Source organism: Euprymna scolopes, chromosome 23 (genome assembly GCF_053919585.1).
Source record: "Euprymna scolopes isolate OS-2025 chromosome 23, ASM5391958v1, whole genome shotgun sequence".
NCBI lineage: Eukaryota > Metazoa > Mollusca > Cephalopoda > Sepiida > Sepiolidae > Euprymna > Euprymna scolopes.
The window spans coordinates 56,275,223-56,293,457 of NC_136504.1; the positions used below are offsets into that span (position 1 = coordinate 56,275,223).

Genomic DNA, 18,235 nt, shown 5'->3' on the forward strand with positions numbered 1-18,235 from the left:
GACAGACACACACACACACACACAGGCATTTTCACTTTTATAGATATACTAGCATTTCAGTCCGGCGTTGCCCGGGTGTTTAGATGTGTGTGTTGAGCAAAAAAAAAAGTGATAGTAGAAAGGCAGGCTCGAACCCGTACCGCGAAGGACGAAAAGAACGGGGCGGGAATACCTGACGTCTTTGTCGTTACGACCACCGTCAAACCGGAAGTAACGTACGTTTTAATTAAGGCTAGACAATAGAAAGGAGAGGATGACTTTCAAAAATATCGGCGAAAAAACGACAAGTGCCCAGTTGAAGGTGAAGATATTAATGTTTTTAGCCAATTTTTCGATATTTGTCATCTGAAAGGTTCAAAACGATACTGATCTTTCTGTCGAAAGTTTTAGGCAGACATGCAAACATACATACATAAATTTATATATTTGTAACTAAAAATTTTCGACCCAAACCGATAAAAAGCTTGCCCTCTGAATACACGTTATGTAAAATTTCAAATGTTTAGACCAGAAAGTGTCTGAGTAATTTGGTAGAAACCGCAGAGGTAAATTTTTTAAAACTTTGACCCATATTATTACCCTTAACATTTATTGTTTGGGGCTCAAATCAAGTTAAGTTAGATCCATGTCCAAGGAAGCTATATGTAAAATTTCAAGTGTTTAGACCCAAAATTGTCGGAGGAGCTTGGTAGAGTTTTAAAATGTTAAATCGTTGAACTTTGACCCCTTACTAGCCAAATCTCTGTCCGAAAACGAATTACACAGATTATCCCAAATCTCAGTACCCTGTATATCAAATTTCGAGTCTGTAGACTGAAAATTGACAAAGTTATTGCGTAGGGAAATGTACACACACAGACGCACACACAGACATACGCAGACACGTTCACTTTTATAGATAGATAGATAGATAGATAGATAGATAGATAGATAGATAGATAGATAGATTAAACAAAATATATACGTATACATAAATATATATGGAAACAATTTTGTGTTTACTATAATGTTTTTACGCAAATATTATGCAAGTATAAATCATGTAGAATATCTGCATGAATATAATTACACGTAATAGTTAACTAAAGATTATCATCCCATAAGAAAACCGAAAAAACTAATAGGGAATGAATGTTTAAAAGAATATGCAAATTAGCTAGATCTTTTGCTAGTTAATGCAATCCCACAACCCATATATAAGAAAATTGTATTTTCTTTTTAAATAAATAGAAAAGAGGGTTTTTAATATAAATATCAATACACACAAAAGAAAAACGATTTCGTAGGAGTATGGATAGATATATATTCTGTACTATATATTTCATTTTATAAAGTCCTACACGTGTTCTGTTCTATATAAGTTCTATATAAGGTTCTATATACGTTCTATATATGTTCTATATAGATTCCGTTCTATATAATGTGCTATATAATGTTATATATAAAGTTAATAAAGTTATGTTCTATATAAATCTATATAATTATAAAACTCAAATGACCTTGTAACGGGTGTTGTAACCACATATCTGGTTTACAACTTCCGGTTGCGTATGCGTACATATTACATACAATTTATAATACATTCTGCTTTTTTTTACATCGTTTATTTCCGTATTACGTTTAAGTTATTACAACACAATTTTCTTACAAATGAATTTACTTTAACCTGTTGAAAACTATAAGCGCATTCTACAACGGCGATTTACTCACCGCGTTCCTTTTGTTACATTTTCTTCTCTGTTCCTTTTATGCACTTAGAACTTTTTTTTTTACACTCTTAACATAAATAAATCCGAAAACATTTTTTAAAAGAAAAAGTTACATTTTATTTTCTATTCAACAGGCCATTCTTAACATGGGGAGAGTATTTTTAACTATTCTGTACTTTCAACTAACAATTTCATTTAAAAAAGATATATCAAAATTTGAATTTAACTTTAAGTATTATGGTATCTGTTCAGTGCACATTTACCTATAAGTATGGCAAACCATTTATAATTCAATGGCAGTGGTCCTATGTAACGCAATAATTAAGATCGCCTTAAATCAGACACGAATAAACATTATCATTCATTGACAGATGTATAAAAGTTTTGTCTTGTTCGCATAATTTCTCGGAGACAACTGATCTGAACTTTAGTTGTTTTTTTTTTCTTGCTCAAAAACGTGACATCATTCATCATATCCTCATATCGTTCGACTCTTCTGTCTTTGACGTTTGACACGGGTCTGCCTTTTCACCCATCACTGACGCTGGAATCGCGAATGGCTAGTTCATGCCGTTGACTCTGCTTTTGACCGATCGACAAGGGTGGATGGCCTTAACGCACGATTTTTACATAGGCATCACCACTTATTAAGGCCAATAGACCACTCGAGGATAAGGGTTAAAGAGTGTACAGTAGAAATTGGACAATATAGTAATCGTTAGTAATGGAAATTCGGTAAATTTGTTAACAAGTGGGATGGCTCATCAAGAACGTGTTTACGTTAGACTTGAAGACAACCAGTCAGCTAGAAAGCAGGAAAACGAAAGACAATTCTACTGGCGTGCAGTTCTAAAAAAGAAGCTTTGTTCATGGAATCTACATTTAGGTTTAGGCACAGATAACGAGTGGGGGAATTATTGATAGTGTTTTCAGCTAGAGGAGTGTTTCTTGTAAAAGTTTAGCGAGGGAGGACCATAGATTGAAGCTCAGTCGAATACTTTCCATGAAAATAACGATAAAGCAGAGACAAACTCGCAACATCTCTTCTGTGAGATAGAGGTTGCAGGGAAGAGAAAAATATATCTCCTACGAGGCTACAAAGTCTATTTTGAACTCTATCACGGCAGGACAAGTCCTTTCTAGCAGTTCCTGTCCAGATGTGGCGACAGTATTCCATCCTCGAACGTACCTGGCTTTTATATAGATAGAGAATTGCATCAGCAGTGAGATATCTACCGGATCGATAGAAGGATCCCACCATTTTTCCAGCCGCCTTGATTTGATGTACCTGTTCCATTTAAGTTCAGGGGTAAAGGTCAAGCCCAGAAGCTTGTCAAAACTTGAGACCTCCTCAAGACGAGAGCCATTCATTTCAACTGATGCCAGTTTTCTTAATATCAAGCTTTTTCATACATCTCTCGCACGTGACGTCAGAAAACGTTAATATTCAAGCTGGCCTTTCGTAAATTTAGATGGCATCTTAAAAATACTTGTTGTAAATTCCCAGTTCATTTCAGTATGATTATGCTTACGTAGATTGGTGATCTTTTAACCCAATGCATTTCAGGTGAAAATACTATTACTTACAAATTATTATTAAGTCGAAATTAGTATAACTTTAAAAAATTACGAAAAATTATGTTGTAGAAATATAATTACAAACAAAAGTAGGATTGATCGAATTATCGATTTTTATCGTATGTTTTAATCTGGAAGAGTTGCGCGATCAATTCAATATGACAAACTGGTTTATCTCCCCTGACTCAAATTATCTTCTACTTTTAAACATGAAATCTCAGAACGTAATTGTAATTTTTTTATTGTTTAAAATATATCTAGCACACCTACTGGAACATTTTTCGCAATTTTGGGAATTCATACTAATTTCGATATGAGACGTAAGTACGTAATAATGTTTTCAGCTGTTGGTTAAAATATTTTTAAAAAATGAATCGATTTTACATATTAAAGCAACACGTGTGTTTATTTCGTTTTATACAGATAGTGATCAGCTTGGTGTTTGTAAGGAAAACGTCTGTCGAAATGCTGGCATATGTATACCTAAAGGTTCCGTAGCCGAGTGCAGCTGTCAAGAAGGTTACGCTGGGGAAACATGCCAATGTGAGTATTGTTTAAACATGAACACAATTATTTAATCAATTAATCTGAATCGATTGGACATTTAAGTAATACAAGGGTTGTTGCAAAAGTAAAGCGTCTTATTTTTTAACTACAAACTATAAGGTTCGTGCAAAAATAATGTCGTTTTTGACGTTCAACTTATATAAAAACGACATTATTTTTGCACCAACCTTATATGAAGAATCGAATATTGCCATTAAAACGAGCGACCTTTTGTGCCCCAGATATCACTTAGTCATTACCACACTCAATGAACTTTTGCCAGGAAACCAATGATGTATCTCTGCTTCTGACGCACGCCCATGACAGGAGTTGCCTTCTTAAAGTTTTACACAGTTAATATCTGCTACAGAGATATAAAGCTTTCACGTAGTTGATTCTTTAGTTCAGTCATCATAACAATGCAATTTGATTTCCCCTTTGATCCAATAATAATAAAATAATAATAAAAATAGAAGGCATCAATTTTGGAACGTACCTCGTGCAACGAAAAGTTGCTGTTTTATTATAATGTGCTTTCGTTAATCCAAATTCCAAGACACAGAGACACTCTATTTCCAAACGTAATTGAACATGTGTCGATAACAGGAGTCTCAAAACTACAGCCAGTTAGTCAGATACGGCCCGCCAAATTCTTATGGGAAATATCAAAATAATCAGGATTTATTTTTATAGAAATGTGTAAAAATAGTGTGGTCGTTTTTATTTTGATGTAGAAAATGATTAAAATAATTACATTTGGGGAACCAGTTTTACTAAAAAGCAAAGTTAATTATCAAAAAAGTATAAACACGTTCAGCTCCTTTTTTGTCTTATTTTTTTGGGGGAAAGGGGGGTGCGAAGACTAAAAAATTCAGGAGGAGAACGCGTGTAATTTTGTCCGATCCTATTGAAAAGCAAGACAGTGTGATAACAAGGATAATCTATTGTGATTATTTCATTTAGGATACAACATGGCAAATATCATATTCACTGCTAAACACGTAGAGACGGTAAATCATGCTGTTTTATCCGGTTTAAAACTAAACATTTTAAAATCTTGTAAATATCGTAATTCAAAAATATTACAAAGCTACAAGTTTCATTAATATTAAGCTTGGTTATTTTTTTAAACTATGCTAAAATAATGTGAGGTCAACCCAACAAACATTAAAGTATCTTCGTAAACATTAGTTCTAACAGTAGAGAATATCGCTTTTACAATTGATTTTTCCAAGTACTCTAACCACTGCGGCACGCATCCAAGCAAGAAGATCGGATGTTATAATGGTTATCTAGAAGGAAAAATCCAGCCAGATCGATTTCGTCGTTCCAGCAGACCAATCAGGAAAATCGCAAGGAAACGGAGAAGCGAGGCTAACACACGGAACTGGCCAGAGATCCGAAAGGGATATAGAAGATGAAGAAAGTAAGTGCAATAATAGTAGGAGCCTTAGGAACGATCTCGAAAAAATCTTGAAAATAGAATGTGAGAAATTGGAACAAGAGGAATGCCTGAGAAGATACAACGGATAACAATTGTTGCAATATTTTTTATATTTAATGGGGTATGCTCTTTCACTGTTGGGAGATTCTATTTATAAACGCTGCTGATAGTTGTTCTCAAAGAGAAATCTTTGATGATGACTTGTGTGTCCACTTCTACTGAATAAAATAATAATAATAATAATAATAATAATAAGCTAAAGAAATTAATATACTATAGAAATGCCAAGACGCATATAAGTTGATTAATACAGATGAAAAAAATGAACCATCTAATGTATATGGACGACCCGAAATTTTTCGCAAGAAACAAAAAACAAAAAGGATCTAGAGATGCTAATAAAAACCGGAATGGTCAACCAGGTTATCCAAATGGAATTCGGCATGAAAAAGTGCGCATTGCTAGTTAAAAGAAATGGAACACTGGTGACAACAGATGGCAGGAAACTACTCAAAGAAGCGAAGATAAGGAAATAAGTCAAACATTGCACCTAAAAAGCATTTGTGAATTTTGGAAGTAGATACCACCAAAACTACAAGGATGAAGGAGTAAATTAGAAAATAATACTTGACATCAATAAAAAAAAACTCCTAGAAACTAAACTATACAGTAGGAACCTAATAAAAACGATAAACATAGGCAGTATCACTAGTAAGATTCCCTGGACTTCAAGGGTAAATAATAATAATAATAATAATAATAATAATAATAATAATAATAATAATAATAATAATTATAACAACAATAATAATAATAATAATGTAGGCTCCAAAAACTGAACTGGGACCTTGGGGAGACTTATTGCCACTCACATTTCAGTGAGGACCAATGGCAGTGAGGACAAGGAGAAATCAATGGTAAACAGTTGTTTTGGTAACACAAATTAATTTTCAAATGGTGTCGAAAAGAGGGGGAGAGTACTAGAAATCTGGTAAGACTTGTTATCACTCAGACTCCAGGGAACACCACAAGTTGTTCTCAAAGAGTATTCTTTGATGATAGCCTATGTGAAAACTCCTAGTGAGTGAATAATAATAATAATAATAATAATAATAATAATAATAATAATAATAATAATATGCAATTAGTAAAAAAAAAAAATGTCAGTTTTAATCACGCTACATTTTACTCTTATCATTTTCACATTTTATAATTTTATTTTTATTTTTTATTTATTTCATTTCCAGCAACTAGCAGCAATATATATATATATATATATATATATATATATATATATATATAGTAATTTATAAAATATATATGGCGATTAAGCTACACTGAATATTCTGCGTTTCATCCAACTATAGGATTCGTCAGGCTTATGTTGGATGAAACGCAGAATATTCAGTGTAGCTTAATCGCCATATATATTTTATAAATTACTAACTAGCTCTACCTACGTATTGAGCACTTTTGAAGTAAATACTTAAAGTTTACGCATAAATCTATACTTTCGTATATTAAATTTATGCGAATAAATGAAGTAGTTATATATATATATATATATATATATATATATATATATATATATATATTGTCATAACTTGGATCGGTAGAGAGCATAAGTTTACAGCGGCGCATCGCCGATCTCACTCGTTAAACATTGTGTCACTTTCAGACATGATAGAAGGCTCCTATCACTGTTGGGATTTGTACACAACTATTCATTAAGTAATGATGAACCCTTCGTGGACTAGTGAGTTGCATGGTATTGAATATCGTTTGCTATTTATCTAGCAAAATACCCACATTCACTGAGTTTTATGGACATTCACAAGTATAATTAATTTCAATGAAATCTCTTTATCTCATTTCTATTTTGTTTTGGTTCAATTCTAAAATGTTATATTTTTTCCAAAGAGTGCTCATCGAATTTCATTGACGTGTAAGTTTGTTTGTATCCAAGAGTGTGGTTAAATACGCAAGAGTTAACTATTCTATACTTTCCAAATAACAATTTCCGGAGTTAAAATTGAAACGCTTCTGTGAAAACTCACTACTCTAAATATGTCACACTGCTGTCAAACCTTGCTACTCGAAAACTCGACACTCTGTTGTCACAACTCCTTACTCCAAAACTCGTCACACCAGCATCCAAATCCAAATTATCCCAGTCTCTGAAAAATCAGTCTTTTTATTCAAAACCGGAAGCATTTCATGTGCATGTCAGGTTACAAGAGCGTAAACATATGAAGAGATAGAGCAGCCATTCTTTTCTTTTCCTTTCTTTTTGCCAACGAACACTACAGACTGTATGAGACAGGTTTATACTAATCTTCTTTTAAAGCGTTTAATCACTAAGAGAAACAAAATCAATAACATGCATGTTTTTTTTTTAAATATTTAGTTGTGTTTAATTGAGTAACAATGTAATTTTTTTTTCAAATAAACGCGCTTTAGAATATTTGTTTTATTTCTTACGCAAATATAAGAAAAAAATTTACAACATATACAAAAACAGTATAGGTTTCGTCGTAAAGGCCTGAAACATGCGCATATTAAATTTGACAATTCTGTATTGTGTATTCATTTGAATTGTATGAACAACATTTGTTTTCTATATATTTTTGAACACCCAGTTCCACAAACAGTTAAAGAATCGATTTTACATATAATATATATCTTTTGTTCTTTTTCTTCAGATATTGATTGCGTTCATCGCCGCTGTCAAAATGGTGGCAGCTGTATAAAGGGCGAATATGGATCGGTATGCCGTTGTCCTCCGGCTTATACAGGACCGGCATGCACAAGTGAGTATTGATTAAACATTGCCTACATTATTTAATTCATATTTATTCTAATATATTAGAAAGTTTATAATACACATGCATATCGTTGGATTGCTTCTTGTGTTGTAGTATCGTTTTATCGATTGTACTATCGTTTTACTGTTGTTTAGTCCCATACGTTTGAAATAAATCCTTCTTAGATAAGAGAAAAATCCAGGTTGTCCTCGACGGTCGCACATCTAAACAATATGATATAAATGCGGGAGTGCCCCAGGGTTCTATTCTTGGACCTCTATTGTTCCTGATATTCATAAATGACCTCCCCGACAACATTGCCTCTGAGATGGGTATATATGCTGATGACACTACACTCTATGGCAGACACGACAGGAAGACGAATGAACACATTTCTAAAGAAATGGCAGAAACACTAGAGGAAGACCTCCAATCTGTAGTGGAATGGGGACAAAAGTGGTTGGTCGCGTTCAATGCTGCCAAGACTAAACTAGTTTCATTCAATAATTACAAGAAACCCTCTCTACCACCCATAGCAATGGCCAACGACTCTTTATCTGAGAGTCCATCTTTCAAACTCCTTGGCCTAACGTTCACAGGAAACATGAGTTGGAACAATTACATTGAAGGCATTGCCAGGGCCGCTGCAAGAAAGGTAGGCTCTCTCTACCGTGTTAGAAAACTACTAACACCCGAAAGTATCCTGTACCTCTATAAGGCCACCATTCGCCCATGTATGGAGTATTGCTGCCACATCTGGGCTGGTGCATCTGCTACTAGTCTCTCGCTCCTTGACAAGGTTCAAAAGAGAGTCGCAAACCTGATAGGCCCTGAACTGGCATCTAAGCTTCAGCCTCTGTCCCATCGACGAAATGTTGCATCCCTCTGCCTGTTCTACAAGTATTTTAGTGGTGAATGCTCTGACGAACTGCAATCACTTATGCCCCCACGACGCGAGCACCCTCGACAAACCCGACAGGCTGCTAGATCCCACCCCCACACTGTAGAGGTCCCTAGATGTAAAAGATCTTTTTACTCCAATAGTTTCTTCCCCAGAACCGCAAGACTCTGGAATTCCATTCCAGGTCCCTGCTTCCCCAACAGTACTGACGTGCAGAAGTTCAAGTGTAACGTGAACCGACACCTTGCTTCCCAAATCCCTACATAGTACCCCAGTAGTTGTTGCCCCTGATAGTAGCCCCCTACACCAAAGTGGCAATTTGCCTTGTTTGGGGTGAAAATGTAATTAAAAAAAAAAAAAAAAAATGTCATTAAAATGTTTTGTATTTTTTTTCTTTTCTCATTGAAGAAAATAAAACAAAAATAAAGACAAACGAAAAATTATATTATTAAGGTTGCTTTCGGACTGATCTCATCTTCAGTGTTATTTGTCCAACGTTAAATTTGATATAACCTCCAACCTTGTTCAGGTGTATCTTGTCCAATTCTGGAATCGACACGAAATTTCGAGCTTTACTTTATTAATGGAAGTAGCATGCGCTCGTTTCCTTAGCCGTGGCATATTGGATAAAGTTCTTGGTAAAATCTTGTTGTAAGGTTACACTGTTCTGGAAGTTGAAATTTCAATGTTTAATGCGGACGACACTCAAAAATACAACTACGAATTGATTAAGACCGCTATCTAGTCACAGCTGTTGGGACAAGAACATACTAACCTCCGTGGATTAAATAAAGTGCTATGTTCGAAATTCCGTGTAGATTCCTGATTTTGACAAAATAGAGCTGAATAAGGTCAGAGGTTACATCAAGTGAAAATAATATTCAAAACAAACATAATCGATCCTGTTCTCAAAAATTCAGAAACGTACTTTTTTATGATTTGAAGAATATCCATTCTATACAAATGTTACAGAATAAATATACATTGATAATATGAATATTTTATTAGTTTTAGTTATATTTTAAATAGATAATCTCCGATATGAAAAATATACAGTTTTCCACCGCTTGAGGGATAATAATAAAAATAATAGAAAATGAACGCTTGCCTCATAAATTTAGACCAAGCATTGACCCTTTTTTGGCAAAAATTAACGTTACCGATTTAATGCATTTTAATATTTAATCCTGGTCATTATTTTTTCCGTTTTAAACAAATTTTAATTTTACGTGAGAAAACGTTAAGTGTAATCCATCAGGTTTTTAATAAATATAGATGGCATATTAATAATATATTTTCTTTTTCAGTTAAGTATTTAAACTTTTCTTATTCAATAAAACATTGATCAAAGAGTTTGTTTTGATATTAAAGCTACACTTTCATTCCGTTTTTTTTTTTATTCAGTAAAGCGTTGCCACTGTCTAAATGGTGGATTATGTTCACAAAACAATTACGAATGCCAATGTCCGAAAGGTTATATTGGACGTCGTTGCGAACGTGAGTATTATCTAACCCTCTAATACCTTATTTAAAATATCTGCATTCGAATTTAGAATAATAAACATTCTTGTTTTGGTTCTTTTATTGTTTTAGTTTTATGGGCTTTGTTTATATATATTTAAAGAGCAGTTGCTTGTATTTAGAACTAAAATAAGAAAAATATGAAACGAACCCCCACAAAGTTGAGATTGTCTTAACCGGCGATGCCTTGAAGGTATATCCGAAATTTAGAAAAAGATATCTATTCTTTGAGGTTCAACTGAGCAAGTTTTTGTTAGGATGAGGGGGAGCTAAGTTTTTTTTTCTGAAATTTTAATATTATTATGTAATAATTTAAAAAAAAACTAAGTTTTGTTATGTGAGAAAACTGCAGAGTATTCCTTGAAATTATTCTAATTATGACAATTTCCCATCAAATTACAGTGTGGTGGACAGGGAAAGAAACACGGTAATGATAGAAGTGCTCTGGAGGTCTCTTGGATTTTACTTAAGTGTTTCCACTTGTCTTGGTATAGTAGCATCCTTCAGTCTTGACAGACTATGGATACCCACTGTAAGGGTGCAATGCGGATGGATTTTTTATGTGGTAAGAGTTTCGCAATCTCCAACCACACCGCACTCGAATCTGCGTTGTTAAATACCAATGGCAAGTAAAGGTTCAGGACGACTGAAATCATTGCGGAGATAAGCGGAGAGCACGTACAGCGTCAAGAATTCTCATATGGTCACCCATTTGGTACTAGCCATGCTCAACATAGCTTAACTTCGGTAATCTGACGAGAACCGGTGTGTCAACGTGATTATGCCGTATAAGTCTTGATATAAAATGAAAAAGACGAGATTCTTTTGTAGCATAAACGAACATCTACATCGATAACTTAATGTATGGTTCAAGGGCGAGTCATACAATATTTACTGATAAAACATAGTGAATAGCAATTCTTTATATCAGTTGAAAAATTACCATTTTAAAAACCGTTCACATCGTGCTTCATGAAATTTCTATACTATATTTCTCTTTTTCTGTCCGTCTGTCTCAGTCTTTTATCATATTTTTCTCCGAAACTACTAACCCGGTTTGGCTGAGCTGCTGTATGGAGCTTTGCTACGATACGAGGAGGGTTCAATAAGTTTTCAGACTTTTTCGTACAGGTATTTAAAATTGTCGCAGGTTCTTGAAAATTCAGTATGTTATTTCTAAAAATATTATGATAAGACTGACTAAATTTTATGATTTAGCGTTCAAATAAACAGCTACAACAGGAATTGGAATACCCCCTTCTAAATCCTGATTGTCACAGATGGTGAATTTCAAAAATGCAATCTGGACGTGAGGACACTTTAGAAGAACGATATGCAATAAATTTCTGTTTTAAACTTGGAAAAATGTCATAGAAAAGTATTGAATGATTCAAATAGATTTTGGACCATCTTGCCTGAATCAAGCATAAGTTTTTGAGTGGCATAAGAGATTAAAGGAAGACAGGGAATCTGTGAGGGATGATGAGAGGTGTCGGAGGAGTAAGGAAGTCAGAATACCAGAGTTGATTGGCGAAATAAAGAAATTCATTGATAAGAACCGTGATGTGTCTCTAGAGACAATAAGTGCACAGTTTGATGTCAGTGCGGGAACTGTACACACAATTATTCGCGATCAACTGAAGATGTGGAAGATTTGCACGAATGCACCAGTCCACAACTCCATATTTGTCACAGATTTTTGTAATAAGATAAAATTCAAGACAGTTCTTCGCCCTATTGTTCTCCTATATAAGCTCCAATGATACTTGTTGAGCTTTATATTGTCCCGATAAGTCTCCTCTTATAGAATTGATCTCACACTTTAAGTGAAAGTGTCTTCTGTCTGTATATCTGTGTATCTGTGTGTCTGTGTGTGTACATTTCCCTACGAAATAACTCTGTCAATTTTTAGTCTGCAGACTCCAAGTTTGATATACATGGTACTCAGACGTGGGAAAATCTATGTGATTGGTTTTTGGCCAGAAATTTGGCTGTTAAGGGGTCAAAGTTAAACGATTTGACCTTTGAGAACTCTACCAAATTCCTCCGACAATTTTGGGTCTAAACACTTGAAATTTTAGATGTAAGTTACTTGGACATGGATCTAACTTAATAACTTGATTTGAGCCCAAATCAATGAATTTTAAGAGGTCATAATAGGAGTCAAAGTTAAAAAAATTGACCGCTTTTTTTTTTTTTTGCTCAACATACACCTCCAAATACTCGGGAAACGCCGGGTACCCATGCTAGTATATCTATAAAAGTGAACGTGTCTGTGTGTCTGTCTGATTTTCTCTCTGTGTGTCCGTGTATATTTCCCTACGCGATAACTTTAGTCCGCAGACTCGAAATTTGATATACAGGGTACTGAGATTTGGAAAAATCTATGTGATCCGTTTTCGGCTAGAAATTTGACTGTTAAGGGGTCAAAGTTCAAGGATTTGACTTTTGAGAACTCTACCAAACTCCTCCGACAATTTGGGGTCCAAACACTTGGAATTTTACATATAGGTTCCTTGGATAGGGATCTAACTTAATAACATGATTTGAGTCCAAAACAATAAATATTAAGGGTCATAATAGGGTCAAATTAAAAAAATTACCTTTTTTTGTTCAGCAAAAGGTACACTTCCAGATACCCGGGCAACACCGGAAACCCATGCTAGTATTTATATATACGTATATATTTTTGTTGCATCTATAAAAGTGAAAGTGTCTGTTTGTCTGTGTACATTTCCCTACGTATAAAATCTGTCTTAATAAGAGATGACACCTTTGTAAAAAAAAAAATCCTGTTAATGTATGAAGTAAATTGTTCGTCATCAATCGAGCATATTTTGTTTTATTTAAAATTTAACTTTTTATTATGAGACTTTATTAATGAGACATCGCGCCGTTATTTTACTGTGGATGTATTCTGTGATTTATGAGTTACAAAATCAGTTCGGAGCTTACGTTTTGAATGAATTGCCTGTCCTTTTAAAATAAATAGTTAATTTGCTATGAATTTGCTTGGATAATATCACCTTTTGATTTCCGGCTTCTCGTAATCATAATAACCTTGACACCGGTTCTCGTCATATCACCGAATTTAAGCGACGTTGAGCCAGGTCAGTAGGAAGAGTTACAAAAACCTAACACCGTCATCTGTGGTTGATATACTGTTATCGCTTGTGAATTTCATACACCCATATAACTTCTTACAGCTTAGAACGAAGCATTTTTTTTTTAAATTGACATGTTTGCAAGAAACGTTTAAATGTTTTTGGATAATTATCAACAGGTCATATCAGAGGTGACTAAAAATGGCGATTGGTTGATCTATTTTACGTGACGCCAACAAATGTTACGAACAGTCGACCAGGCATTTAGTAAAATATAGACGGCATCTGAAGAATACGCTTTCTTGTTGCCTGTTCGTTCTAGTATTTGATTTTTATTTTACTTATTAAAATATTGATTAGAGAATTTCCTTTAAATACGATGTATATGCTTATTTTTTTCAGGTAAGATCTGCGTTGGATCAAGCTGCCCAAGTAAGTATTGTTTAAATAATAGTCACCTTAATTAAATCATATTTTGGTACTTACACAGTATAAGTACCTTTATGGGAAACGCCAGAATGTGTGAAACAAATGTTTCGTTTCTTGTTTTTTTTTTTTTTTTTTTTAGGGGGGGGGGGGTTCGCACAAACACTGACCATTTTTTTTTTTCAAATGTAAAAAAATATTATTCCTGTTAGTATGAAGCTAATTCAATGAAAAATTACTTGAAAAATGAAAACAATATCCTCGAATAATTATTGGACAAACTTTACAGAACCTTTTTTAAAAAATCGAATTCAAATCTAGAACATAAAAACATTCATTGTAAGGTAAATTTCATGAATAAATATTAATTTTGTAAATAAAAAACAACAAAAGTGAACAAATACTTTTTATATGATTTTTTTTCTTCTTTTCATGCGTTTTTATGATTTATTTTTTTCAAATCAAAATAAATATTAAGATTTATTGAAAACTAGCGGCTGCGCCGCGTCGGCATACAACACCGAGTCAAACACAAAACATCAAGTACACTCAACATCAAGTACACTCAACATCGTCTTACCATCAACGCTTAACCTGTGAACTTAGAGTATGGGAAATTTCCATATGCACAAAACAAAATCGCTGCCTGCATGCTGAAAGATTTTACCGCGACTGTATACAGACAGTGCTAAATTCCGTTGACATGGGCAGGTAACTTTTTCAACAAAAACGAAACGGCCCCAAAACCCTTATTTCAGGTTTTTTGTGTGACTCGGTGTTGTTCGTTACGAACCATGTATTGGTAAGGACAATCTAGGGACTCACACCTTTCAGGAAAAAAAAGAAGAATTTTTCAATTCGGTGCAACCGTTCGAAAGTGTTATTGGTATATATACACACATAAATAAATAAACATTTAGAATTTTATTAATAGATAATTAACTAACGATAGCAAACATTTTAGGGTTAAAGCGCTCAGCATTTCGACACATTCCAGCGTTTTGCATAAACTGTCTGAACCATAGCACGATCCTCACACTGCATAAGTACCAATATATCTGTTAATTCCATGACTTTCTATTAGGTTGGCGCAAAAATAATGTAATTTTTTGACGGTCGACTTTAAGTAAAAAAAAAACATTATTTTTGCACTAACCTAATATTTAAGAAAGTTTTCCAAAATGATAAACTGTATTTAAATACGTGATTAAAATGTTCCAAGAAATTAAGGTAATGTAGTCCCAATGGAATTCTTCGTATATCACATGACTACACGGTTATATAATTGTTGCCAGCTCTAAAACCTCACACTCTTTTTAAAACCCCACTTACGTAATTAATTACTCATATGTATTCTAGTTCAGTTTAACGTTGAATGATACAAACGTGCCTCTTGGTCTGGCCTCTTATTTTACTGTAGTATTAGTTTATTGTTGTTTTTTTTTTCAGATATATTTGAAAGAGCCAATACACAGTATTTGATTGCAGTGATTAAAATGTTTTAGATGTTTTTAGTTTTGTACTTTTATTATTAAAAGAAACTAGTGTAAAAAATGGAAAACACGCTTCGGTCCTTTTTATTTATGATCCAACGGCGAAACATGCCATATTTATCGATAAAATCTTAGAAAAATTAAGTATTGCCATGTACTATTATTAAAAATGTAACATTAAAATTAAAAGCAGGTCTGACGTTCGGAAAAAAAATTTATGTTTATGTTTAATTTAAAAAACTTGATTTGGGAATCTTTAGTAGGACGATCCCTGAAGTGAATATATAGAGTGGAAAGATAAAGTTGTCGCCCTAAAAGAAAACAACAATACAGCTTTATTTTAAAACTTTTATTGAAAAAATCAATTCAGGTAACTTGATTATGTAGTAGAGTTTACATCTATTCAATGTAGCCGCCTTCAGCTTCAATCCCTGCCTCGATACATTAAGGAACTCGGAACATGCCTTTTCCACAAGTGCCGGCGGGAGCTCGGCGAATACTTGGCGGATAGCAGCGATAAGGCTGACTTTGGTGTTGTGGGATATCATGTTTGTGATGTTCTCGACGTATTACCAAACGAAGTATTCCAGCGGGTTTTAGTCGGGAGAGGAGGGGGACAGTGAAAAAAGGGGTAAAAGTCGTAGCACTCCTTCTGAAGCCAAGCCTAGATCTATTTGAACTTGTGTGCCGGCGCCGAGTCCTGCTGCCACGCCAAGGGTCTGTCAGCAGCCACCTAGTTGCACCAGGGGATCACCACACTCTTCAACACATCTAGTGTTGACTTTGGTGTTGACTTTTAAGCCGACTTCGAAGATGTGAGGTGGCATGATGTGGCCCTCACTTTAAACTACACCAAACACAATAACCGTGACCGAGCACTTGGATTTCATCACTCTGGTCACGTTCCTGTTATTCGTAGCAATGCCGCGATGCATTTAAGGGTGCTGGCAATGGTCCTGTTGTCATAACTTTGATCGGTAGAGAGCATGAGTTGTACAGCCGCGCATATCGATGTCGCTCGTTGAACATTTTGTCACTTTCAGACATGATAGAAGACTTTTATCACTCTTGGGATTGGTACACAACTGGCCAACTAGTAGATGGTTCATAATAAAAAAAAGAAAACCAGATTTTCATCAAACGGAAATTGAACCATGACGTCTTTTCTAGGGCGACAATTTTATCGTTCAAAGTTGTATTACCATGTACTATTATTGAAAACTTAACATTAAAATACACGTAGAAAAAGTACATCTTGCCTTCGGATCAATTTATTTATGTTCATATTTAATGAAGAAAATGATTAAGAAATCATGAATAGGACGATTACTGGAGTTGATGTAGTATTATGGTGATTGAAGTATGCTAGGAAAATGATAGACATATACAAGGTACAATTACAAGGATGACTATAGACCCTCTCCTCAACACTTTGGAATGGCATAGTGCAATGTTTTCATAACAAGTTAGCATAATCGTTGTATATGACTAAGTCCCCGCCCGGACAACGTCGGGTATAGAAAGCTAGCATACCTATAAAGTTGATTTTTTCTCGCTCTGACATTGATATTAAAAGCCTACCTTTTGACAGAGAAGTTTGGTAGGCAAATCTTTTTTATACAAATATATATATACACATACATAAATATATTTAGAAAAAGGTTTGTGTTTACTATAAGCTTTTTACGCAAATATTACGCAAGTATAAATCATGTAGGATATTTGCATGAATATAATTACACGTAATCGTTAGCTAAAGATAATCATCCCATAAGAAAAGCGAAAAAACTATTAGGGAATTAATTAAAATGAATGTTTAAAAGAATATGCAAATTAGATGGATCTTTTGCAGATGAATGCAATTCCACGGCCATATATAACAGAGTTGGCATTCCTTTTTAATGAATAAAAAATGGTTTTAATATGAATGTCAATACATAAAACAAAAACAAATTTATAAGAGTATAAAAGATACATATATTAGGTACAATATAGGTTGTTTGTTTTTTGTTTTTCGGCATCTCAACTCTTTTCGGGTTATTTAATGCCGAATTCAGTTATTTTGAAGAAAAAGTTTTTAATAGAATATATATTTTTTTCAAGTCGGTTTCTATTTAACCCATAGTTGAGACCCTAACAGGTACTACCACTTCGGGTCAGAGTGGACTTGGAAGCAATGGCAATTAAAGGGTGGATCCACACTTCCCAAAGCCCGCAAGCTGTGACCTCACCATCGGATATAGTTTAAGGTCATATCCAGGACCGGGTACAATTTAATATTCAATAAAGAATTCGGTCTGTAATAATAAATACGGAATTTGCATGAATTAAAATATATTTAACTGTATTTTACGACCCGACTAGGCCCCGAGAGTAATAGAATTAATTTATGATTATGGCGATAGTATTTTCTGTACGTTAACAAAGTAAGACATCGTTCTACTTTACGTTTTTCCTTTTCATTTTACTTTGACTTTATCTTACAACAATATTAAATTTAAAAAAGGAAATAGCTTGCTATATTTGCTTGTACTATATTCTCTTTCGATTGTCTGGCAAAGCTCCTCATATTTAAAAGTCTTCCACCCGTATGTCCTTGTCCTCTTGGGCGGGAGGAAACACGTAAAATCAAGTCGGATTTGTTTTCGTTTAAAAATGTCAGCGCACATAAACAGGCCATTTTGTCCATGCAATCGAGATTGACGAATG

The 18,235-nt window shown here is 34.1% G+C and overlaps 1 protein-coding gene across 1 annotated transcript in view; it reads left to right on the top strand.

Moving 5' to 3' along the window:
- LOC145245616 (uncharacterized) overlaps positions 1-18,235 on the top strand; it is a 125,553-nt gene that overhangs the window by 18,079 nt on the left and 89,239 nt on the right. Inside the window, exons 4-7 of the mRNA XM_080107184.1 lie at positions 3,711-3,830; positions 7,980-8,087; positions 10,387-10,479; positions 14,010-14,039. Coding sequence (XP_079963310.1) covers positions 3,711-3,830; positions 7,980-8,087; positions 10,387-10,479; positions 14,010-14,039 — 351 coding nt within the window. The remainder of the gene's footprint in view (positions 1-3,710; positions 3,831-7,979; positions 8,088-10,386; positions 10,480-14,009; positions 14,040-18,235) is intronic.